At 34.1% G+C, this 24,999-nt stretch overlaps 1 protein-coding gene across 1 annotated transcript in view; it reads left to right on the top strand.

Annotated features, from left to right (window-relative positions):
* Window positions 1-24,707, top strand: part of SLC30A9 (solute carrier family 30 member 9) — a 75,396-nt gene extending 50,689 nt beyond the window's left edge. Inside the window, exons 11-18 of the mRNA XM_060012633.1 lie at window positions 681-816; window positions 2,712-2,751; window positions 3,905-3,976; window positions 4,563-4,670; window positions 6,959-7,124; window positions 11,903-12,032; window positions 13,613-13,726; window positions 20,476-24,707. Of these exons, the coding sequence (XP_059868616.1) occupies window positions 681-816; window positions 2,712-2,751; window positions 3,905-3,976; window positions 4,563-4,670; window positions 6,959-7,124; window positions 11,903-12,032; window positions 13,613-13,726; window positions 20,476-20,520 (811 nt within the window). The 3' untranslated portion in view covers window positions 20,521-24,707. The remainder of the gene's footprint in view (window positions 1-680; window positions 817-2,711; window positions 2,752-3,904; window positions 3,977-4,562; window positions 4,671-6,958; window positions 7,125-11,902; window positions 12,033-13,612; window positions 13,727-20,475) is intronic.
* The last annotated feature ends 292 nt before the right edge of the window (window positions 24,708-24,999 follow it).

Here is a 24,999-nt window from a genome sequence, read left to right as displayed (position 1 = left end):
TACCATAAAAACACCCAGAAAACTGAAGCTCTTAGTCTTTTAATGATGGTAATTAGTGGCACTTCCCTGGCGGTCCAGTGGTTAAGACTCCGCACTTGCACTGCAGGGGGCGTGGGTTCGCTCCCTGGTCTGGGATTTAAGGTCCCACATGCTGCTCGGTGCAGCCAAAAAAAAAAAAGATAATAGTTAGTTACTGTGTGTTACACTATACAGAAACAGCAAAAAGTATCTAGCGTCAAGTTATAAGTAATATAAATTGTAGGAAATATAAATTATAGAAGAAGACAAATTAGAAGCTGCATTACAAGTAAATATAAATGTTACCATCTTCATTAAACATCTGAATGCATTTAAAAAATAAATTTTGCCTGCATTTGTGTTACATAAAAGTAAAGTTGCTCTAGTAAATCAAAGCAAATATATGAAAGAGGGGTTAGAAAATACCTGAATTAAATCATATTCACTCTCTTTTTATATAGTTTCAAAGATCTTGCAGTTTTTTCCACTTTATGTATTGATTTTCTGATTAGATTTGAGTTTGGCACTTACATTTTACTTAAATATAAAATCATAACATCATGATGTTATAAGAAGTTTTTTTTTTTCATTGACCTGTTAAACATTTTGAGAGGAAATCATTTGTATTTCTTGTAAACTATATTATCTTTTTTATTTTTCAGGTATGGATTTTCAAATATGCGCTATATTGCTTCACTAATTAGTGGTGTTGGTATTTTCATGATGGGTGCAGGATTATCTTGGTACCATGGAGTCATGGGATTGCTTAATCCTCAACCAATAGAATCTCTTCTATGGGTAATCTTCTCCCCTCCTCCCCCCTCAGTTTTGAAGTAATATGAAATAGTGATTAGGTACAGTAGAATGCCTTTGTCATATTGATGTTAAAGAATGGGACGAAATATACCTTCTTTTTTTTTTTTTTTTTCCGGTATGCGGGCCTCTCACTGTTGTGGCCTCTCCCATTGCGGAGCACAGGCTCCGGACGCGCAGGCTCAGTGGCCATGGCTCACGGGCCCAGCCGCTCTGCGGCATGTGGGATCTTCCCAGACCAGGGCACGAACCTGTGTCCCCTGCATCGGCAGGTAGACTCTCAACCACTGCGCCACCAGGGAAGCCCGAAATATACCTTCTTGACTGTAATATAGGGTTATGTATCTGTAGTTGTGTTTTTTAGAATGTGACTGGACATGACCTCTAAATCCATATGATTCAGTGATGTTGAGCAAGAGTATCTCTGTAGGTACAGTTGTTAAACACTTTGTCCTTGGTTAAAATTTTGGGCAATTCTGTTAATTTCTGCTGTTACTTTTGAAAAGCAAGAAGACCTCTGTTCACTTTTAGTCCCAGGAATAAATGTCCTATCAGTAGTTAAAATAACCATTCCTTTGTAACAGTCATATGTTAGAATTTTATTTAAAGTTAAACCTTCTCCTTTCCCTCATTCTGGTAGGAAGCCTACATTGAGAGAATGGGAGTGTGGTTCCCTTCTGTATTTTTTCACTTAAGGGCTTCTCTTCTCTCCTACTCCATAGATTGCCTCTGGCAGCACTGAAGGTAGAGATAGGGGACAGAAAGGTACTACTTTACTGGCACCAACGTCATCTTGCACTGGTTTCCACTGGCCTTTGTAGATGCTTAAAGCTGTCTTCTTTTCCTCTCATGGAAACTTCTTGGAGATTACTCTGCTTGGCAGCTCTGACTGTAGCTCCCTTGACAAGTGCAAATTGGGCATGTGGCACCCCTGTCAGCTTCTGTATCTCACAGTGTAGCTCCAGACTATTTTTGCTGATGTTGCCAGTAAGATTCAGTGGAAAGAGCCTAGAATTGAGTTAGGAAAACCTGTATTCTAGTTCTTATTCCAATACCATTTCTATTTACTCAAGCAAACCACACAGCCTTGGAAATCTCAGTTTCCTTGACAGAATTAGAAGAGTGTTGGACTGGGTTCAAAATTTTTAAACCTCTGTTTCAGGGAAGCCTAGGGTTCCGAAAAGGTAATATTGAAAATTCTATAGATATTTGATTTGAATTTCACTTAAAATTTTAAAAAATTTGTGTTAATTATTTCTATATATCTTGGATTAAAGCTATTCTTGGTATCTTTATCTAATTCAAGAGTGTCTGGGATTGTAAGGAAAGTGGTGTTATCTTCCTCCCCCAAATTGTTTACTTTTTATAACTGCTTATCTTTCTGAATGAGGACTGAGGAAGGATTCTCTTGGTGCTGGGCAAACAAAATTGAAAGTTACTGGGTATGGTTGTGTATCTTACTGCATCTGGTATCCACAACCCTAGATTTCAAATGCTTGTGTTCATTTTAAAGTTAAAATTTTTTTTTTTTTTTTTTTTTTTTTTTACTAATTAAGTAATTCTTTTATATCATGAATTTAACTTTAGTCATGGTATAACATTCTACACTGGGGGGTGCGTGTGTGTATTACTTTTTCAAGTATTAAAAAATGAGATGGCCAAAAAAAAAAAAATGAGATGGCCATCGAATTTTTAACTTTTAATTGTTTCTTCTTATGAAGATACCATCTATCTCGTCCTCATTTGAACTGTTTCCCATCAAAATCCTTATCTGGCTAGGATTTGAATTTATGTTTCCATCTTAAACATTAAGTTTATGCACGAACTGTTGTAATTCTTTAGTGAGATATCAACTTATGCTTTATTTTTATATTTCCTAGGCATATTGTATTTTAGCAGGATCATTAGTATCTGAAGGAGGTATGTACTGTCACAGAATCTTTTTATTCTTAGTAATATATATTCAGCAGTCTATTTTTATAGATTGCTAAGTTCTCTTGATTAAAGAAAGCTGTGGAAATAGGAATATACGTTTTATCTTCTTTGAGGGAAGAAATTCTTTGTATAATGTACTATGGTTGTTCCTGTAAGATGGGGCAAGTTTGGAAAAGCTTTTTATTTTGTTCTTGAGTATCATATCATTTGAAATGAAGTATAAAAACATACCTAACTATATACTGAGGTTTTTTCTTTTTTTGGAAAGTAAAAAACATTTTTATTTTTTTATACAGCAGGTTCTTATTAGTTATCTATTTTATACATATTAGTCTATATATGTCAATCCCAATCTCCCAATTCATCACACCACCACCCCACCCACTGCTTCCCCATTTTGGTGTCCATACATTTGTTCGCTACATCTGTCTCTCTGTTTCTGCCTTGCAAACCTGTTCATCTGTACCATTTTTCTAGATTCCACATGTATGCCTTAATAAACGATATTTTTCTCTTTCTGACTTAACTTCACTCTGTATGACAGTCTCTAGGTCCATGGAGTATAAAAACATAACTAACTATATACTGAGTTTTTAAAAATCAGGTTTGAGTAACGTTTATCAGGGAGGACTGTCTTTTTGCAGTACAAATATGTTAATGTTTCTGAAAGTTTCAGCCATAGCAGTATTATGACAGAGAAGTGCTAATATCATGTATGAAACTGCCTAATTCACTGCTGTACTCACAGTATGCTTACTTCTAAAACATTGTCATTTTTTATGCATCATCCTTTCATCTTTGGCAGTCTTATAAAATGGTGATAGCACCACCTGCCTCAAAAGGTTGGGAGGATCAAAGTGATTGTGCTTAGTGTGGTGCCTGCCAGCTAGTAGCTGTCTAATAAATTAAGGCTGTTGTGGTGGTAATGATATTTAAATTATTGTGGTTTAGAAATACGGGATTCATTATATCATAATGATTAATTGGGGTCTTGATAATGACTGGTTTAATATAGAACTTTTCCTTATTGACAGCCCTTAGCATTAAAGTGTTGTGCCTATTTATCTTTTGAGATGCCATCTTTAAAGTTTGGAGGCATGAAGTTTCTTCCTTGCTGATATGAATGCTTTTCTTTCAGCAACACTTCTTGTTGCTGTAAATGAGCTTCGTAGGAGTGCTCGGGCCAAAGGAATGTCACTTTACAAGTATGGTATGTATTTTAGAAACCTAGGTGTATTATTTCATCTTCTTTGTTTCCTTAAAATTGCCTAGTGCTATTATTGCTTTGTTCCATATAGATGTGTACAAAATATATCTCAGTGTCTTCCCTATGTGGCTCTTACTTATATATCAGCTCTTTTAAAAAGAGAAATGTAGTGTAATTTGAACAGCAGTACTTTATATTTGGATTTAACTTATGTGAACTATAGTATTTCTGTGTATGCTTATATAACTTGAGAAAGTAATTTGACTTTAAATATCTGTTATTGTTAACATTTAAACCAAGAAATTATATTTATATTGAACAGGTTTTAAAAATCAGGATCTCATACATTTTTTAATCTTAATTTTTTTTTTTTTTTTGGCTGCACTGCACGGCTTGAGGCATCTCAGTTCCCTGACCAGGGATTGAACCCTAGTCACAGCAGTGAAAGCCTGTAATCCTAACCACTAGGCCACTAGGGAACTCCTTCTTAATCTTAATTTAATTAAATTAATGGATACTTATTAAAATGTTATCTGATAGTATTAAGATTTCAAAAGTTTCTTTTCTTGTCTCTACCCCAATGATTAAGTAATGGAAAGTCGTGATCCTAGTACAAATGTTATATTATTGGAGGATACTGCAGCAGTGTTGGGAGTGACAATAGCAGCCACTTGTATGGGCCTTACTTCTATAACAGGTAAATATTTCTCAAATTACAGGTGCTTTATTTGTGCTACTAAAATAATTCTCTAATATGTGGGAATTTTCCTTTATATCATTGAATAATTTTAAGCCAATAGATGGTTAAATGTGAATTTCATACTAACCATTTGTTTGTATAAGACAAATAAGATGGTAAAAGTGTTCAGATTTTTGAATTAGAAATTTCTTAGTTAGAAATAAAGAAGGCTGCTAATAGAGCATTTCTGTAATGCTCGAAGCCTTTCTAGCTGTGACTTAATAAGCTACACAACTACACAGAGCTTTAAGTTCTTTACCTATAAAGATATTAATAATATTTGTCCTAGTGACCTTGCAGGTTTAAGATAATATATGAGAGAGAACTTTAATAAACTCTGAAGTTTAAAATAAATATACATTGTAGCTCTTGTCCTTTTGTCTTTTTCTACTATTAGTACCAATAATAACTGCTGTTGCTTTCCTGTTTCCTTGACCCTTTAGTTGCTTCCATCCTCATTTTGGTAGCTAGATAAATGTTTTGAAGGCCGGTACAGCACAGGCGGATAAGAAGACAAAAACCATTTTATTTTTATTTTCTAAAACAAAGGAACCATTTAGTATGAAAAGACTCAATTTCTGAGGTTGGAATTCTCTTGAAATGGTACTACCATTCTTACCTGTTTGTCCTAGCGTATTTTAAATAATTTTAGGTGATGAGCTTCCACAGTTTTGCAGTATTTCTTAAAATAGCCTGAAATATGAATAGGTCGTTCTCATTTTGAATGTATATTTTAAGAGTAAACCAGCATTCTCTGATGTTCACTGTGATCCAAAATATTTCTAATTGTTTTGATCGTTTTTCTGGTTGACCTTACCATTTTAGACATTTTTTTAGACCTAAATTATTACTTAGCAAAATTTTAGGCTTAAGGAAAGTGTGACTTGATAGGTAAGTTGACTTTTAATAGATTTTTTTTAACGTAGTATTATAAACCAGTCAAATCAAACTTATAAAAAGTTTTGTTTCAAGAAAGTTTCACATTAATTTTTATTTAATTATTTAAATTGTCATTTAAATTAAATAACATGCCAAGAAATAAATAAAATATTTTCCAGCTAATAATTCTGTGATTTCTGTAGGATTATTAATAGATGTGTATTTTAAAATGAAAATAATTAATTAACTTTGGATTTCTAAAGAGCAATATTTGATTTTGAACTCTATAATTACAAACTTGCTAGTGGATTATGTTTTACAAATGGATATATTTTTACACTTTAGTAATACAAAATAAGTCATTCAGTTTTTAGTGTTATATTTTGACTAAATGTTAATAAAACTAATGTAAATTGCGATTTTTTTAGTAAAACAAAAAATGCTTTATCAAGCATTAAGAGAGTTAAATTTAATATTGACATTTGATCTTTGGAATAAAAAGACTTTTCATTATAAAAGCCTTGTGTGTAAAATTTATTATAAAGATTTAAAGTATAATATTTATTTATGTCTGTTATATAAATATTAACCTATGCATTCATAGATAATAAATCAACTCTTCTCATTGGTTCTGGAAGAGAATAAAGCCCTAATAACCTAAGGCAAACTTTAGAATCAGAATCATCTGGCAGGATTGGGAAGGCACATAATGCTAGACCCACACCCACCCCACCCCGAACCCCAGATTTCTGATGTAGAAGATCTTGAGCGAGGCCTGAGAATTTGCATTACTACCGTGTTCTTGAGTGATGCTGACGCTGCTGGTCAAAGGACTGCACTTTGAGAACCACTGCTCTGAGGTAGCCATTAGAGGCAAGGAATTAACTTCCTTTTTTTTTTTTTTTTTTTAAATCTAGAATGGTACTAGCTATGTATCATTCTTGGTTGAATGAGATAAGAGTACCTCATATAATTTTTTGTATGGCTTAGTTCTTTCACAGAATCTTGGTAAGAATAAGACACAAAAATGGTTATTTCTTTTAGCTTTTGATTTTACAATTATTTTGTTAACTTGAGATAGGAAAAGTGCTACTGATATATCAAAAAGAAATGGACTCTTCATTGTATTATTAGTATGTCTCTAATTTGAAAATGCTCTGAACCCTCACCCATGTGACCAGGTGCAAGAAACAGATCATAAGTAATTCAACTGCATAGAATAGTAAAACTATTAGGAGAAAGTCATTAAAGGAATTAGAAATGAATTTACAGTCCCTTGATTTACTAATTCTGGTTCTTTGCTCACTAAAGCTCATTGAAATAATAGAAAATGTTAATTTACTGACTTCTTTTGTGCTTTTATTTAGGCAATCCACTGTATGACAGCCTAGGTTCTTTGGGTGTGGGCACCTTATTAGGTGTGGTCTCAGCATTCCTCATCTACACTAACACAGAAGCGCTCTTAGGGCGATCCATCCAGCCAGAACAAGTACAACGGCTTACTGAACTCCTGGAGAACGACCCATCAGTAAGGTCAGCTTATTCCAGTGATGCTGTTAAGGTTTACAAAAACGTATTAAGAAATAGAAATGCTTGTTTTGTAAATACTTCCAGAAGAGGTTTTGAATTCCTAGCCTTTAGAACTTTTTTTTTTTTTTTTTTGCGGTACGCGGGCCTCTCACTGCTGTGGCCTCTCCCGTTGCAGAGCACAGGCTCCAGACGCTCAGGGTCAGCGGCCATGGCTCACGGGCCTAGCCGCTCCACGGCATGTGGGATCTTCCCAGACCAGGACACGAACCCGTGTTCCCTGCATCGGCAGGCGGCCTCTAAACCGCTGCGCCACCAGGGAAGCCCTAGAACTTTTTAATCTTATTACTTTGCAGCATTGCAACCTTACAAGAAAGCAAGTGAAAGCATGTAGGACACTCCCTAAATTTCCTTTTAAATTTGTATATCTTTAATTTTTAGAATAAGGAACAGTTAGATGATGTAATGGGAACAGAAGTTTGCAAAGTATTTGCCTCTTTAATGTGGAACCACTTATATGAAACCTTCATATTTGTATTTGCCTTATATTTGTATTATAATTTCAAATTAAATATATTAAACTTAAGATTTTTATTCATGGGGATATGATTACCAAGTTGAATATAATTTATACTTTTTTTGAAAATAGACTTCTTGTTTTAGATTATATTAAATGTTTTTTCCATATAATCTTTATCTTTAAATGATATACAAATAAAGAATTGAAGAGTTAGGAGGTAATCAGAAGAGATGCAAAGTTCTATTCTAATAGGACTTTTTTTTTTTTTTTTTTTTTTTTTTTTTCTAATAGGACTTTTTATTGAACTTCAGCAGCAGTGTAGTTTCAGAATGAAGGGGAAGGAACAGTCCTTTAAAATCCTGCTTTTGGGGACTTCCCTGGCAGTCCAGCGGTTAAGACTTCACCCTGGTTGGGGAGCTAAGATCCCACATGCCTTGCAGCCAAAAAACCAAAACATAAAACAGAGCAGTATTGTAACAAATTCAATGAAGACTTTAAAAATGGTCCACATCCAAAAAAATCCTGATTTTTCTACTACTTACCTACATATGCATATATAAACTTTAAAATAAGAATGTATTTTTCCTAATTAAAATCTTTAAGTTAAATCTTTTAAGAATGACCTCTAGGACTTCCGTGGTGGCACAGTGGTTAAGAATCCACCTGCCAATGCAGGGGACAGGGGTTCAAGCCCTGGTCCAGGAAGATCCCACATGCCGCAGAGCAGCTAAGCCCATGAGCCACAACTACTGAGCCCATGTGCCACAACTACTGAAGCCCATGCGCCTAGAGCCCATGCTCTGCAACGAGAGAAGCCACCGCAATGGGAAGCACACGCACTGCAGTGACGAGTAGCCCCTGCTCACCACAACTAGGGAAAGTCCGTGTGCAGCAAGGAAGACACAACACAGCCAAAAATAAATAAATAAATTAATTAATTAAAAAAAAAAAACAAATGACCTCTATATCTTCAGTAGAACAAATGAGTATGTAAGTAGTAGATTTATATTCTAAGCTCTATATGTTTACTCTTAAGAAGTAATTACCTACTGGATCAAGATTTGAAATTGAGCATTCTTAGAATCAGTATTAGGCTTAATAACTTAATGTGAGATACTCCATATTAATATCCTTCCCTCGTGATGTCTTTGTCTGATTTTGTTATCAAGATACTACTGACCTTATAGAATGAATTGGGAAATGTTTCCTCCTCTTCTGTTTTTTTAGAAGAGTTTATAAAGAATTGTTATTATTTCTTCTTTAAATGTTTGGTAGAATTCAGCAGTGATGCCATCTGGACATGGGCTTTTCTGCATGGTTAGTTTTTTGATTACTCATTCTATCTCTTGTTATTAGTTTATTCAGATTATCTATTTCTTCTTGTGTCAGTTTCAGTAGTTTGTGTCTTTCTAGAAATTTGTCCATTACTTCTGAGTTATCTAATTTGTTGGTGTACAGCTGTTCCTAGTATTCCTTTGTAATCCTTTTTATTCCTTTAGGTTTGGTACTAATGTCTCCTCTTTCATTTCTGATTCTGGTAATTTTAGTGTTCTTTCTTTTTTCTCTTGGTCAGTCCAGCTAAAGATTTTTCAGTTTTCTTGGTCTTTTCAGAGAACTAGCTTTTGGTTTAATTGATTTTCTTTGTTTTTCTCTTCTCTGTTTCATGAGTTCCTCCTCTAATCTGTATTATTTCCTTCCTTCTGCTTGCTTTAGGTTTAGTTTGCTCTTTTTCCAGTGTCTTAAGATGGTAGGTTAAGTTTTTTATTTGATATCCATCTTCTTTTTTAATATAGGCTTTTACATTTATAAACATCCTTCTAAGCCCTGCTTTCACTGCATCCTATAAATTTTAGTATGTTGTGTCTTCATTTTCATTCACTTCAAAATATATTCTAATTTCACTTTAGATTTCTTCTTTGGCCATTGGTTAATTAGGAGTGTGTTGTTTAATTCCACATATTTGTGAGTTTCTCAAATGTCTTTGTTACTTCTTACTTCATTCCATTGTGGTTGCCGAACATTCTTTTTATTATTTCTGTCATTTTAAATTTACTGAGGTTTGTTTTATGGCCTAGCATATGATCTGTCTTGGATAATGTTCCATGTGTACTTGAGAATAATGTATATTCTTCTGTTGTATGGAGCATTGTGTCTGTTAGATTTTATAGTGCTCACGTTTTCTAGTTCCCTGTTGATCTTCTTGCCTAGTTGTTCTATCCATTATTGAAAGTAGGATGTTAAAGTCTCCTGCTGTTATTGTTGAATTGCCTATTTCTCCTTTCATTTCTCTCAGTTTTTGCTTCATGTATTTTGGTACCCATTTGATAGGTATATGTGTGTTTATAATTTTGCATATATTGTTTATAATTAAAGTCTAAAAAAAGAACTGTAAATAGAAAGACTGTGGCAAATTTGAAATTTTCTGGAATAGTGATGATCTGTAGATTAAATTGTTGGAAAAAATAAATGTTAGTATTCCAGGAAGTTCATACAGTTTTTTAATCAATGTATTAGTTATCTATATTGCTCTGTGACAAATTACCCCAAAACTTTGTGATTTAAAACAACATTTATTACCTCACAGCCTCTGTGGGTCAGGAATCTGGGCACGGTTTACCTAAGTCTCTACCTTAGGGTTTCTCATAGACTGCAGTCAAGGTGTTGGCTGGGACTATATTCATCTCCTGGGGAAGGATCAGCTTCTAAGCTTTCTCATGTAGTTATCAACAGGATTTAGTTCCTTGCCATGTGGGACTGTCCAACATGGTAGCTTGCTTAATCAAAGTATGCAGATTGAGAAGACAATAGATATTGAGTATGAACACGATAAAAGTCACAGGTTCATCATCTAATCTTGGAAATGACATATCATCATTTTGCCGTGTTCTGTTGGTTAGGAGCAAATCGCTAAGTCTAGCCCACAGTTGAAGGAGAGAGGGTTGCACAAGGGCCTGAACACAGTAGGGGGTTGGGGGGGGGTCATTGGGAACCATGATAGAAGCTGCCTATCACAGTTTTCTGTCTGCAGTTAGTTATGTGTAAGAACATAGGGAAGAAGTATATCAGAACATTTTTATTAACTGCTAATTAAGCATTAGTCAAATCATGAGTATTTTAAATCTTGTGTTAAGACTGAGTTAGATATGCTTTTTTTAAATGAATAAATTATATAACCTCTTACCAATCTGAACAAGTTCTATTTCAGTCTGGGCATACATAACTTTATAAATGTAAAATCATTAATTCTTATTTTCATCTATACTTCTTTACTCACATAGATAAAGAATTTTAGACTCAGTATTTAGTAACTTGCTTAAGATCTCTCAGAAATTAGAGTCAGATGTTTTAAGAGTACTTGGATTCTCACTTAGGCTTGTTTTCCCAGTAGGATGTCTCTATGTCCTCAGAATTCAGAGTGTTTATAATTTTCTTATGTATCCTCTAAAGAAAAGATATTATAATGATTACTCTAGAAAGAAAGGAATTTCTCAGTAGTTTTCTGGAGAAAATTGATTCCTGAGGATTAGGGCAGGAGGTATGGAAGAGCAATTATGCTTGAGCGTCTGCTTCCTTTTCTGGAAGGCAGAATGGTACAATGGAAAGACCACTAGGTTTGGGTATCTAAAGATCTGGGGGTGAGTCCTGGCTCTCCTGTTGCCTAGATGAGTTACCTTAGGCAGGTCACTTATGCCCCTCTGGGATTGTTTTATCTGTAAAGTAAAGATGCCATCTTAATCTACTTCATGAATGTCATTGATTAAATGCCTGCTGTGTAATTGGTAGCATATTAAACATTTTATATATGTTGGTTCATCATTCCCCACATCAGTCCCATTAGGTAGTTATTATCAACCTCATGCTAATGGAGTACTTCACAGAGTTGTATGAAGACTTTTAAAGAAGCTATTGAAAAAAGGAAAAAAGGATTATAAGATAAAATGACAACATTGTAGAAAAGCAATTGTTTTTGTTTTTTAGAAAAGCAATTTAGAGTTGATTTTTTAATCCACAAACTATGCAGTTCATATATATACAAATTACCATAAAATAGTATTTATTGTTTACACCTTCGTATGGCATTATGCAAAAAGAGCTAAATGAACATTTGTTTGGAAAATGATAGGTGGTGCTTAATGGCGAACACTTTGAAAGCCATCTTAGTCCATTTTTCATCACTGGTAGTAAAAAACAAGAATTCTAGACTTTTTGCCATTAAAATGTATGTCTGTGTATATAAATTTGTATGTATTGTTTTTGGTTGCAGGGCAATTCATGACGTTAAAGCCACAGATCTAGGATTAGGGAAAGTAAGATTTAAGGCAGAAGTAGATTTCGATGGACGAGTTGTTACGAGATCATATTTGGAAAAACAAGATTTTGACCAAATGCTACAAGTAAGTTAAAGTATTTATTGATTTCTTCTTATTATAGCCAAGGGTTATAAAAATTACTTCCTAAGTAAATAAAACTTTTTCTTTTATAAGTCGTAAAAGTCACTTCAGGTTTCAACTGATTCAGACAGTAGAAGAGGTAACTTATTATTAAAGTGCTTGTTGTGTGCCAGGTGTTTTATATATGTTACTTTATTTACTGTCAACAACCTGTGAGGTAAAGAAATAATATTTTCATTTTTATATATAGGCCAATTCAGGCACAGAAAGATTAAGTAACTTGCCTAAAATTGCAGAGCCATCATATGGGATCAGATGTGAATTCAGATCTCTCTGACTCCAGAATCCATGCTTTTTTTATTAAGAGTACTTTAAAAGAAAATTTATACAGGATAATATAATGAACAGAGCAGAAGCTACCGCTTGCCTTTGTCGAATATTAACATTTTACTGTACTGTACTTGCTTAAGATCTTAAAAAAAGAAAGAAATCATTACAAAAATATTACAGCCCTTGTTTCTCCTTATAGATCCCATTCTCTTTTCTCCATCCCCAGAACTCACAATTATCTTGAATTTAGTACCTGTCATTTCCATTCAGTTTTTTATACTTCTCAACATATTTTTCTTAGCGTAATATGTAACATTTTAGATGTTTAAAAATTGGTATAAATTGTATCATAATGGTTTCCTCTATAAGTTGCTAAACAGCATGTTTTTGAGATTCCTCCTCCATGTTAATATATATACCTCTAATTAATTTACTTGCTATTTAATAGTCCATATTAGTAAGATGTTTGCTTATCCAGTCCCTACTTCACGGACAATTATATTGTTTCAAGTATTAAACTATTGGAAACAGTGCCACAGTGGCATTCTTATAGATGTTTCCTTGTTTGCATGTGCAAGAATTTCTTTAGGGCATTACATAGCTAGATTTAAAGTATAGGTGGGCCATTGGATGAACATATCTTCAACTTCCTTAGATGTTGGCAAATTGTTCTCCAAAGTGTGTCAATTTAACTCCCACCATCAATGTATCAAAGTTTCTATTGCTTCACATTTTCGCTAGATTGTATTGACAGAGTTTCGAAATTTTTATCATTATGATAGATATGAAATAGTATCCTGTTGATTTAATTTATATTTCCCTGGTAGTAGTGAGGTTAATAAACATAGAAATTTATTGACCACTGGGATTTCCTGTACTTGCTTTGTTCGCTTAATTTCTGTTATTCTGACAGATTTAAAAATGTTTTATTTTTAATATACTAGTTACTAATCCTTCCTCAGTTGTGTATATGCATTTTCCTCTAAAAAAAAACTTCCCCAGCACTATTTATTGATTGTCTATCCTTTTCCCACTGATTTTGCAGTGCTACGGTCTGTAGACCGTTGTACTCAATTTTTTCTCAAATTGAGTTTTGTTTTTGAAATATGTGGTCCATTGCCTATGGCTTGAAAGTTTTTCATTTTTTATTAAACTTAACGGTGTTGGTTATAATTTTTAAAAGAAATTATCAGTGTACCACTATGACTTTCTTAAGAATCTGTTTCATTTTTCTGCTATCATTTTCTTTATAGGAAATTCAAGAAGTGAAGACTCCTGAAGAACTAGAGACCTTTATGCTTAAACATGGAGAAAATATTATTGATACTTTAGGAGCTGAAGTAGATAGGCTTGAGAAGGAACTGAAAGTAAGATGTATTCATAATAATAATATAATACAGTGTCAGCTACTTTTTGAGTACTTATCTATGTCAGGCACTATGCTAATTGCATCAGTTATGTGCTTTTATTTTCTCAGTAACCCCATGATGTATCAGTAGTTATGGGCAAGAAAATGATTGGGTTAGAGAAGTTGGATAATGTATTCAGGGTAGTATAGGACTTGCGATTTGAACCTTTGCTGTTCAATTTCAAATTCCATACTTATAACCACTATTCTATACTGCTTGCTTAGTTTCTAAAATAATCGGTTTTTTTCTTGTTTGTCTTTAAATAAGAAGCGTTTCTAACATTTCTAGAGAAAGGTAAAAGGGAAACTTTAGACTCTGTTCTAAAGTTAAAAAAGAGTGTGACCTTAAACATATACATACATACTGCTTTAGCCCGTCTGACATTATTTTATATTTTCTGTTTGTTTCTGTTCAGTTGGAGATCATTACAACCTGTTGGTTTTTTACTGAAATATTACCTAACCAGACTGCCTTTAAAAAAGTGTCAGTGCTCTCAAATTGTCATTTATTGACATTTGAATTCTAATTGTTTGCAATGAAGAAAACTTGTAAATGATCTTTAACGTTTATAACTTGTTGAAGGCAATGCATTTTCTTTAGCTGATGTTGATTTTTGTTTAATTTTGTTAAAAATTGAAGAGAAACAAAGACAGAAATTGAAGGGAAACATTTCTCACTATTTTACTATCTTTTAGAATCTAGATATGTGATCAGATTAATAGAAGCACTTCAAAAGAGATGATTTTGTTAATGTTAATATTATAGTTCATGAGCTTATCAGGCATGATTTTCAGAATTTCTAGATGAACAATTCTCGATATTTTGATATTAGGATTCTTAAAAATTATTGAGGACTCAAAGAGTTTTTTTTAGTTATATTTATTTATATTTACCAAATTATTAATTAAAATTGAGAAATTTAAAAATATTTATTCATTTAGAAAACATAATAAACGTATTTCATGTTAATATAAATAACAGTTTGAAGGAAAGTAACTATAGTTTCCAAAATGAAATAAATAGAAGAGTGGTATTTTACATTTTTACAAAAATCTAAGACAGCTAGATTCCCATTTGTGCTTCTGCATTCAGTCTATTACCATACGTTATTTTGGTTGAAGAATATGAAGAAAAAGGAGGAGCCTTTTTAAGTATTCTTATAGTCTTTCCAGATACTTGGTATTCTCTTTTAATATTACACCAAAACCTGACAACCGGTAACCTCTTAAAGCATAGTTGTGCTGTGAAATCTGAAACCATATCGATGAACTTTTCATATACTGTTTGTGAAGTTAGGGGGCACAGTCCAGAAGACCACCTTCATTTCTAATACCAGTTGCAAAGTTCAGGTGGTTCCTAAGACCACCCTCAGGTTTGATAATTCACTAGGAGGACTCACAGAACTCACTGAATGGTTTATTATAATGAAAGGATACAGATTAAAACTAGCCAAAGGAAGAGATGCATAGGGCAGAGTTCCAAACCTGGAGTTTCACTTGTCCTCTCCCCATGGAGTCATGGACGGTGTTATTTTCCTGACTGTGGTGTGTGACAGTTTGCATGGAGTATTGCCAACCACAGAAGCTCAACCGAGCCTTGGTGTCCAGAAATGTTCTTGGGGCTCTGTAGTTGACTGCTTGAGTGGATGACCTTTCATCTCCAGCCCCTCTCAGGAAGAGCCGACACCTTTAGTTTCCACCTGCTTCTGGAGGTAGAGCAGATACTGTGTGGACAAAGATAAACAAAGACATAATTATCAGGCAGAATATTCCAAGGACCTAGAGATTACCTCCCAATAGCCAAGAGCAAAGGCCAGACCTTGCTTTGAGTATGATTAGCAGTCTCCTATACACTATTATATTAAAATCTCTTGGTCTGTCTTTATACTCTGATTGAATCTTTTTTTTTTAACATCTTTATTGTCTGATTGAATCTTTTTAACCCATGCTTGATTCTTTAACATTATGAATTGGTCATTTGGAAAATACTGGCTCACTGAATTTATGCACATCATGCAAATGTTGATACATTTCTAAGTAGTGGGAAGCTGTCAGGCTCATGGTGGTGGATATGAGTTTTTCAACATTCTAATTTTGACTTGAAAGCTTGCATTTTATTATTAGCAACAAATACTGTTGTTTTCCTTGAAGTAGTAGACTCATTTTGTTTATTTCTTAAGAAGATGCCTGCCAAATACCCAAATTTGAATAACCATAGTTTGTTAGTTATTCTTTCAAGTAAAAAGGGTGTTGAGATAAAAACCGTCTGATTGAGCTCATTCAAGCAATCACAGGGATGCTTTTCCTTGTGACAACATCAGACTTCAGCGTGAAGCACAGCTTCCCATTTTGTCACCGAATATTTTTTTAAAGTGTATTCAGGGGTTGAAGTTTAATAAATCAATACTTTTTACTACTTCATGAAGGACATTTTAAAGTGAAACTGGCTTTTTAAAAAAAAAAAAAAAACTGGGTGGCAATAAAGGAACACAATGACTACCAGTATGATTTGGTGCAAGTTGCCTTGAGTTGTGTGAAGGTGCCAGCAGTTTTATCCATGCCATCAGAGGAAATGTCAGCATAGTAAAAAAAGGCAAAAAATATCTTACTGTAATTATGAGAATAGTTTTGACCTCGGAGTCCCCCCTGAAAATGTCTCAGTAACCCAGTAATCCTTGAACCATGCTTTGAATACCATTGTTCTCAATAAAATGTGAGATGATTATTTTTTTGCAAGGTGATTGGAGAATGAATAAACGTTGCATTTCCATTCTATCTGTTTTTATTTCCCTGGCAAGGAAAATAATGGACTTTTAAAACTAACTATTTTGGCTTTACTCTTTAATAGAAATAGTGTCAGAAGCCGATTTAAGAATAGTTAACAAGTTAGCCATTCTTAATTGTATTTACTCTTATCACAATCAGATATGCTTATTATTATTTTTTAAGCTAATTTTGTGCTTTAACTAGAAGCTATTAAATCATTAATAGACTGAATTATCTCGTGTTTTTGAATTATATAAGTCTTTCAAACCAAGAAGCCACATTTTGCCTACACTTTCAGGTGGAAACATCCCTAAGGTGGTAATAAGGTAAATTAATCTCAAGTGAAAAGAAAGTTCTTCATAGTTAAGGTACCAGACCGAGAGAGTGCATGAAAATAAGCTGATTTTCTTTTGAAAACAAAAACTTTGTACATTGGTATTTTCGCTCCTTTTTAGTATCTAAGCATAGTTGCCTTCTAAGTTTAAATTTTAATAATTATTGAATTACTTTGGAAGGTCACACTCAGTGATAAAATTCTGCAGGATTATAGCCATCTCTTTGAGTAAATGCCATTGATCTAAGTATTAGAACAGGCGATATTTTTGGCTTGAAGTCTGTAACTTATAGTGCTATGTTACAAATAATAGAGGCTAATTTATAAAGTCCCATATTATAATGTGAAATACATCTTGTTCTTATTTTGAAATTGTTTGAATTGTTAATGTAGATTTTTGTTGTTGTTCTACCTCTATATTCAATCAGTAGATAGACTCTTGTCCTATATCTCCATGAAGTTTTTTTGTTTGGGGGGAAATAATTCTATCGGAAATTAATTCAGTGGGAAGATGCCATAGCAAATTTCTAATAAATTCCAGTTAAATGCTCTGCCCTTTACTATGTCTTTTGAATCTCTAATTACATCCTCCTGTAGTATTTTCTTTACTTGAGTCTACAACATTGTAAAATAAATTATGTAATTTGGTTTTTATCTCTGTATAATATGAGTGTTGGAAAAAAATCTGTGATGTGTAAAATATTCCAATTCGCATTGAACAGTGCCTGGGACATAATAGACCAATAAGTATTTGGTGAAAAAATGAATGAAAATTATAAGTTGGACACCAATTACTGATTTTCAGTTCTATTTAACAGTTATATATTCATGAATATATGAATATATTAATTTCTACTATGCACATGATATCTTGTTTACACACTAAACGTTAAATTTTAAGGATATTAATCCTATTTCTTTTCTCATTCATTCAGCAAACACATTGTGTGTGTCTGCTTTGTAATGGACACATACATTTTAGGAATTTGGTTAATTTTCTCTCTGAAAACTTGATTTTAAAAAGCAGAGTAAATTAACTTTTTAGTTTCTTTTTCTTAAGATCAGATTTTTTATTACTACACATTTGTTATATAGTGCTTTTTAGATTGAATAATTTTAAACTTTCCATGAACAGCTAAAATTTTTCAAGTCATATTGGGATGAGTAAGTGTTGATTGGAATGGGAAAACAAAATTCAATTTCATTTCTGTTTGAGGAAGTCTTTTTTATTCCATATTGAATTTAAGAAATTCTAGACAGAGGGAATAGTTTAAGATAAAGAAAACACTGAGAACAAAAGTGTCATCTACCACCCCCTTGTGGGGTCCCTGGTCACTCTTACCTTAGGACCCAAGAGGAAAGCACCCCTAGGTACAGTTGACCAGCACTAGTTGTAAGAAAAATCCCAGTGCACACTAAACAGAATGAGTGCTGTAGCTGGAGCTACACTCCAGTATTATACCAGGTTTTTGTCTTTATAATTAAATTTGTTTAATATGAATAGTATGCAAATGTTCCTGGGATATTATTTTTTAAGCTAGGAGTTACTAATCCTGACTGATTATTAGAATCCCTTAGAAGAGCTTTTTTCCCCTTGTTGATTTATTTATACGGTTTTTATCAAATAATACACACAGTTTACAAAATCAGAACTGAACAGCTTATACAAAAGTGTCACCTGCCTCGCCTTCCTCAATCGTTAGTTCTACATTTTAGAACCATTTTTAATAGTTTTAGTATTTTATATTTACTGCCGTATTTCTACGTAAGATTCTGACATTGCTCCTCCTAACTTAAACGTTTCCTCTTAGGTAGGTATAGGTTTAGTTATTTTATAAGTCTCTTCTGTCCTGCAGTCTCACAATATCATTATATTCACTTTATTAAACTTTTAATTCCCCCCCACACATTGTGTTAGACGTCCTTCCTTTATGTATCCATAGAGGAAAAATCCCCTCAAATCTTTGCTTTGCTCTGTAGTAGGAGACTATTACAATCGCCTGCTTACTTACCCGTATTTCCTCACTAGAGATAAGTTCATTCAAGGCAAGTGCTGTTTATTTCCCATTCATTGTTGTATACTTGAGTGCTTGGTACAGTGTAGGCATATAATAAAGGTATCTTTAGGGACTTCCCTGGTGGTCCATTGGCTAAGACTCTGCGCTCCCAATGCAGGGGGCCCAGGTTCGATCCCTGGTCAGGGAACTAGATCCCACATGTTGCAACTAAAGATCCCACACGTGGCAACAAAGATCCCACGTGCTGCAACTAAGACCTGGAGCAGCCAAATAAATATTTTTTTAAAAAGATATTTTTCATCGTTAATGGAATTCCTTAAGGTTTTTCACAGTCTGGCTTCTGCCTGTCTTTCCAACCTCATTGCTTTTTGCAGCTGCTGTTCTAACTATACCATACTGCTAGTGCATACTTTCCAGGCTCTCTTGACTTTACTCATGCTATTTCTTTCATCTAGTCCCGTTTCATCATCTATCTGGAAAATTCACCGTATTCAAACCTTGTTTAGATACTATATCCTCTGTGAGTTCTTTCTGGATCTCATGAGCAAAAGTAATCTCATGTTTTTGTTTCCAGAGTTATTATTTAGTACATTAAAATAGTTAGGAGCCTTGGGGTCTGGAGTCAGGCCTGGAATCTATCCTGGCTCCATCACTTACTAGCTGTGTGACTTTGGACAGGTTAATTTCTTTAACCTTCATTTTTCCAATATGTAAAATGGAAATAATTGGGTTATTATGAGGATTTTAAAACACACACTTCCCGTGAACCCCCTTACTTATTATTAGCATAGTACTTGACACAAGAGTAACCGCTCAATATATGTTAACTGGTTATTATTATTAGCTATAATGCTTTTTTTTTTGGCTGTGCCAGGTCTTAGTTGTGGCAGGCAGCCTCCTTAGTTACGGCTCATGGGTTCCTTAGTTGTGGCATGCAAACTCTTAGTTGTGTTGCGGCATGCATGTGGGATCTAGTTCCCTGACCAGGGATCAAACCCAGGCCCCCTGCGGTGGGAGCGTGGAGTCTTAACTACTGGACCATCAGGGAAGTCCCTATTAGCTATAATGCTTTTGCTCGTAGAGGTTATTCATACACTTTTCTCTCTGGCTAAACTGAGTCCCTCAGGGTAAGGAGCAGAGTCTTATTTAATAATCATAGCTCTACTTTCTAGCACAGTGCTAGATCAAGACTATACGGATTGCTACTAGAACATATAAAATAAGTTAATATCAGTTTAGTCTTTCAATTATTATTATTGCTTTGCAGTGATTTTCACCACAAATGAGCATATTTCCAGTGCTTTGCAGTGCTTGGCACATACTAGATTCTTAATCCATTATTGTATTAATGAACATATGGACAAAACTCAGGGAGGCTGGACTACTTACTATATATTTTATAGTGTATAACTGGCCTGTTCATCTATTGATCTTATGTTTTTCCCTCTGTAAATATTTCTCTTGCTAGTATGCTACAATGAAATAGTTTGACCAAATGTTTTCATTGGCTTTAGTGACCAAAAGGAATAAAAGGAAACAGAAAATTGTCTTTTGCTATTAATAACGTAGCGGTAATTTTTTTCCTTCCAGAAACGAAATCCTGAAGTTCGACATGTAGATCTGGAGATATTATAGACTTGATGGAATGAATCACCTTGGAGGGAGTCTTGGAAACAAGTTTGCCAAGACTGCTTTCCCACACTGAAGGAGTCAATGCCATTCAGAAGCCGTTTTTTTTTTTTTTTAAGATGGAGGAAATATTTATGTAAAGAGCAATTCAACAGTCCAACTTCTTCTAAGAGACAACTTCTTCTAAGAGACATATTACAAGTTGAATCAATTTGAAAATCGTGTTTTTATGTTTCAGCAGGAAACATTTTGGTTACTTAAATTGTTCATAATTTCTTATTTTAGCCTGTCATTGTGTATTGTACCTTATAATCATGTTTCCTTTCTTCACATTGGTAAAAAATAAGCAGCATCTGTAAGATTATGATTTTTAATTTTATTGCCAGTGAAGATTTCACTCCGTCAAAACCTGTCAATCTTGAACATTCTGACTAAATCTTGGTTTGCGGTTTTTAAAACAGTCACTCCATTTCAAAGTCTGTCTTTCCTTATAGAATGTAGACATTATTTTAACGTACCTTGTGTTTTTTGCCCTGAGCACGAAGAGGAACACTTTCCAAACCTAGTTATCCATAAACGTTCATTCCAGAAAGGGCTTTGTTACTGAATGGAAGGAAGAGATTTCAGTACACTCTTTTTAGGTCATGCTACTTGCCATTTTGTAAAATTTCTTTTCTCTTCTTTGCTTTTTTTTTCCTTATTTAGTTTAAGTTTCCTAGTGATAGGAAATATAAAATAGCCCTAGATATTTCCATGGGCCAGTGTGATGACTGGTTTTTTGTTTTTGTTTTTTAACTGGCTTCAGTCCCATAATGTGTATTTACTAGGAGATAATGCATTTATAAGCATTTTAACATGTAAAGTGGACTAGAAATATTTATAATTTCACAGAAAGGACAGCATTTTATTTTTAATTTATTTTAAAAGAGGCACTACTTGTGTAAATCTGAACTGTGGGATAGTTCTTTCTTTGAGAGATAGAGAAGTAAACCTCTTATGCAGAAACTTGTGGCCATGACTTTTGTATAATATCATAAGACAGTAGTGTGTCTGTAACATGAGTTTCTTGCAGTTACAAATGGGCATTTAGCATACTGTATGATTATAATATTATGTGATAAGTAGCTTTCTAATGATCATAAGGTATCAAGATGAAAAAACATGCAATTCAGTAATTGAAAATTTAGTGCAAAACTACAGCTGTGTCTCCATTCATCAAAAGAATTCATATGCACTTTAAATTGTTCAGGTACCAGTGAGCATTGTCCATGCAAGAGTGGTAGCTGGGTGAATAATCTCTTTGCTGGGTAAGTGAGTGCTTAAGAACCTAGGTCAGTGTCTAAAAACTTACTTAGATTGAAGTTTATGAGTTATAGCAAGTTATAATGCTGGAAACAAAAAATAAACATTTGATTAAAGGGTTTGTAATAGTAATTTTTTGATTCAGAACTGTTATTTACTGGAAAATTGTAAAAATTTACATTGGTGTACACTTTTTACCACTACGAAACATTTTGTGTGCTGTACATTTTAAGTGAAATAACATTCCAATTTTATTTTTTAAGATATGAAATTGTTTTATACATATATACGTACATACACGCACACAATTTGTTCTTTTTTTTTTTTTTTCTTTTTTTTTTTTTGCGATACGCGGGCCTCTCAGTGTTGTGGCCTCTCCCGTAGCGGAACACAGGCTCCGGACGCTCAGGCTCCGCGGCCATGGCTCATGGGCCCAGCCGCTCCGCGGCATGTGGGATCTTCCCGGACCGGGGCACGAACCTGTGTCCCCTGCATGGCAGGCGGATTGTCAACCACTGCGCCACCAGGGAAGCCCAATTTGTTCTTATGGTTTCAAATTCTTCACTCCTACTTTTTAAAAAACTTTTTTACCCATTATAGTTAACTCTACTTTCTGTGTCTTCCTCCTTCCCCTTTCCCACCTGCCATTTTGTTTATTCCATGTCAGTGTGCCATGTGGGAAGGCACCAAATTATATCCAATTTCCTCCCAGTAAAATTACTCTAAAAATTTTCACATAGTTAGACAAGAATATTAACTCATTTAAAAAAAAACTCAAAAGCTGATGTGCAGTAGTTATTCCAAATGGTAGATTTTTTAAAGGACTCCCTGAAAGAGGCCAATTCCTGATATTTCTTTGGGTTCTAACCTTATTTTGATTGAAGTCATACCTATTCTTAAATAAAAATTGAAGGCTTATGTTTCTGTCCTTTCACTGCAGTTCTGTTCTGCACTGATACCTTAAAGTTTGTTTAAGTGAAATTTGACATAAAGAAGTACAGCCTATCTAGGAATTTAATGTATGACATCACTGGTCCGTTTTTTTTTTTTTTTTTTCCTTCCTTTTAAACTAGAGTCAAGTTTGAATTTTGAAACCAGGGAATTTGGTCCCCTTTCTTTAAAAATAAGATAATATCTAGTTGTTCAGGTTTCTTATTTTTGTTTTTTTTCCAAATTAATACTTCTTACTTTGTCTTACCCTTATGCGTAGTGTTCGAATATTTAAGCATATAAATCTTAATATTTTTAAGGAAGATAGCTTCTGTAGTAGAATAATTGCAAAAGTAATGTTGGACAGAGAAGAGGTCAGTCAAGGCCATGGCTCCTGTTTGTATTAAGCTGAAATCTGGAAACCAGCAAAGGTGAAGTATATTTGTTTTCAGCTCTGGCTGTAAGTAACAGGCCCCAAACTGGAAGCTGGCACATTTTTTAGACCATGGCAGATGGGGGATGAGGGGTGGAGATCTATTTTTAAGTGGACCATGTTGGTGGCCAGTAAGTAGTATTCAGTTCCAAAGAGGGAGATTCCTGAACATATACTGAGGAAACTGTAAGATAGAATCAGATTGGAAATTTTTCAGGTTTTTTCAAAAACAAAGTTAATATCTGCATACATCCTCCTACACACCAAATAACCCAGAACAACAAAAGGGCATTAGGCTTGAATTTTGGGTATATGATTTTAGTGTTACCTTAATTATCCTGTACTTTGGATGATGGTTTTTGCTAAAATTATATCATATAAAGGAAGCGGCTTAAGTTTTAAATGTGATAACTTTGGGGTAGAATGCTAGGAACTACAGAAAATTGCACAGGCATTTGGAATTTATACTATTGTTCTTAGATGCATTTGTCAAGCTTTGGCATTTCTTTTAAATGTGATGACCCCCAATTTGCCAAACTGTCAGAAGTCAGTGAAGTAAAGAATTGAAGATAAAATGTTGATTCAAAGATTGTCCCCCCTAAATCCCTCATCCTGGTCTCTGAAATGGAAGTTGGGAAGGCATTTATATAGAAGATTGGTCTGGCAGCCTTTATATTTGCATTTAAGTTTACTAGCATCCCTAATCTTGGTTTTATGGAAAAGAGAAAATTTTTGTTTCTGTTACATTGTATTTCATCTGTCTGATTTCTGTGGCAGGTTAAGATTTTCCTGGTCCATCAGGGTGCATTTTTCCTTAATAAATGCTGTATGTAAATAAGAGCAGTTCACTTCTTAGTTTGGGATTTTCCCCGCTGATAAATGTTTGTTAAACACTTCTTTACCTCATGTGCTAACCTTTAAAAATCATGCCTTTGTTTTTGAACAGAATTTATTATTCCTTGAGTATGCTTGTTAGTTTGTGGGTGTCCTCATTTTACAAAACCAAGATATAAAAACTCTTGTTTTATGATCCACTTTAAGTATAGAGAGAACTATTATTAATATACCATTAGGATGTCATGTAGGTTGGTAAAGTGCAAATTCAAAAAGTTATATCCCTTAGTGACACAGTATATGATTACACTTTGACAAAATAAGATTATTTAAACATGTTAGTTGGATTATTTCTTTTGGGACTGTGTCTATATAGTATAGTATATTTGGGGAAAAAATACAAAATTAAAAACACCGAAAGGTAGAACCTAGAGCCAGCCTGCGGTGGGATCCAGGTTGAATTCTATACTAATCCTGTAGGAATTGCAACTGTGTTTTCTTTTTCACAAGAAACTAAACCAAAGTAATTTGGTATTTTGAGAGGGCATATTTCCCACCCCAAAATCAAAATGTATTGAAAATAGAAGCACTGTAGTTTAGAATTTGTGTAGCAAAGTACAGAATTGTGTCTGTCTTTAAGGGCTTGTAGAGGTTTTAAAATAGACTTAAAAGTAAAAAAAAAAAAAAAAAAAAATTGTATATAATAGCTATCAACAGGATAATTTGAACTGTTTATGCCAGGTACCATTTTATATGTAAAAGCATTCCTCAGAAATACTGCAGGCTCGGTCCCAGACCACTGCAATAAAGCAAAGATCAAAGCCAGTCACACAAATCTTTTGGTTTTCCAGTGCATATAAAAGTTATGTTTAGGGCTTCCCTGGTGGCGCAGTGGTAGAGAGTCCGCCTACCGATGCAGGGGACACAGGTTCGTGCCCCGGTCCGGGAGGATCCCGCACGCCGCGGAGCGGCTGGGCCCGTGAGCC

This window comes from Delphinus delphis, chromosome 5, assembly GCF_949987515.2.
Source record: "Delphinus delphis chromosome 5, mDelDel1.2, whole genome shotgun sequence".
NCBI classification, from domain to species: Eukaryota; Metazoa; Chordata; class Mammalia; order Artiodactyla; family Delphinidae; genus Delphinus; species Delphinus delphis.
Note: the sequence above shows the minus strand (reverse complement) of the source record. Positions and strands in the feature narration are given on the sequence as shown.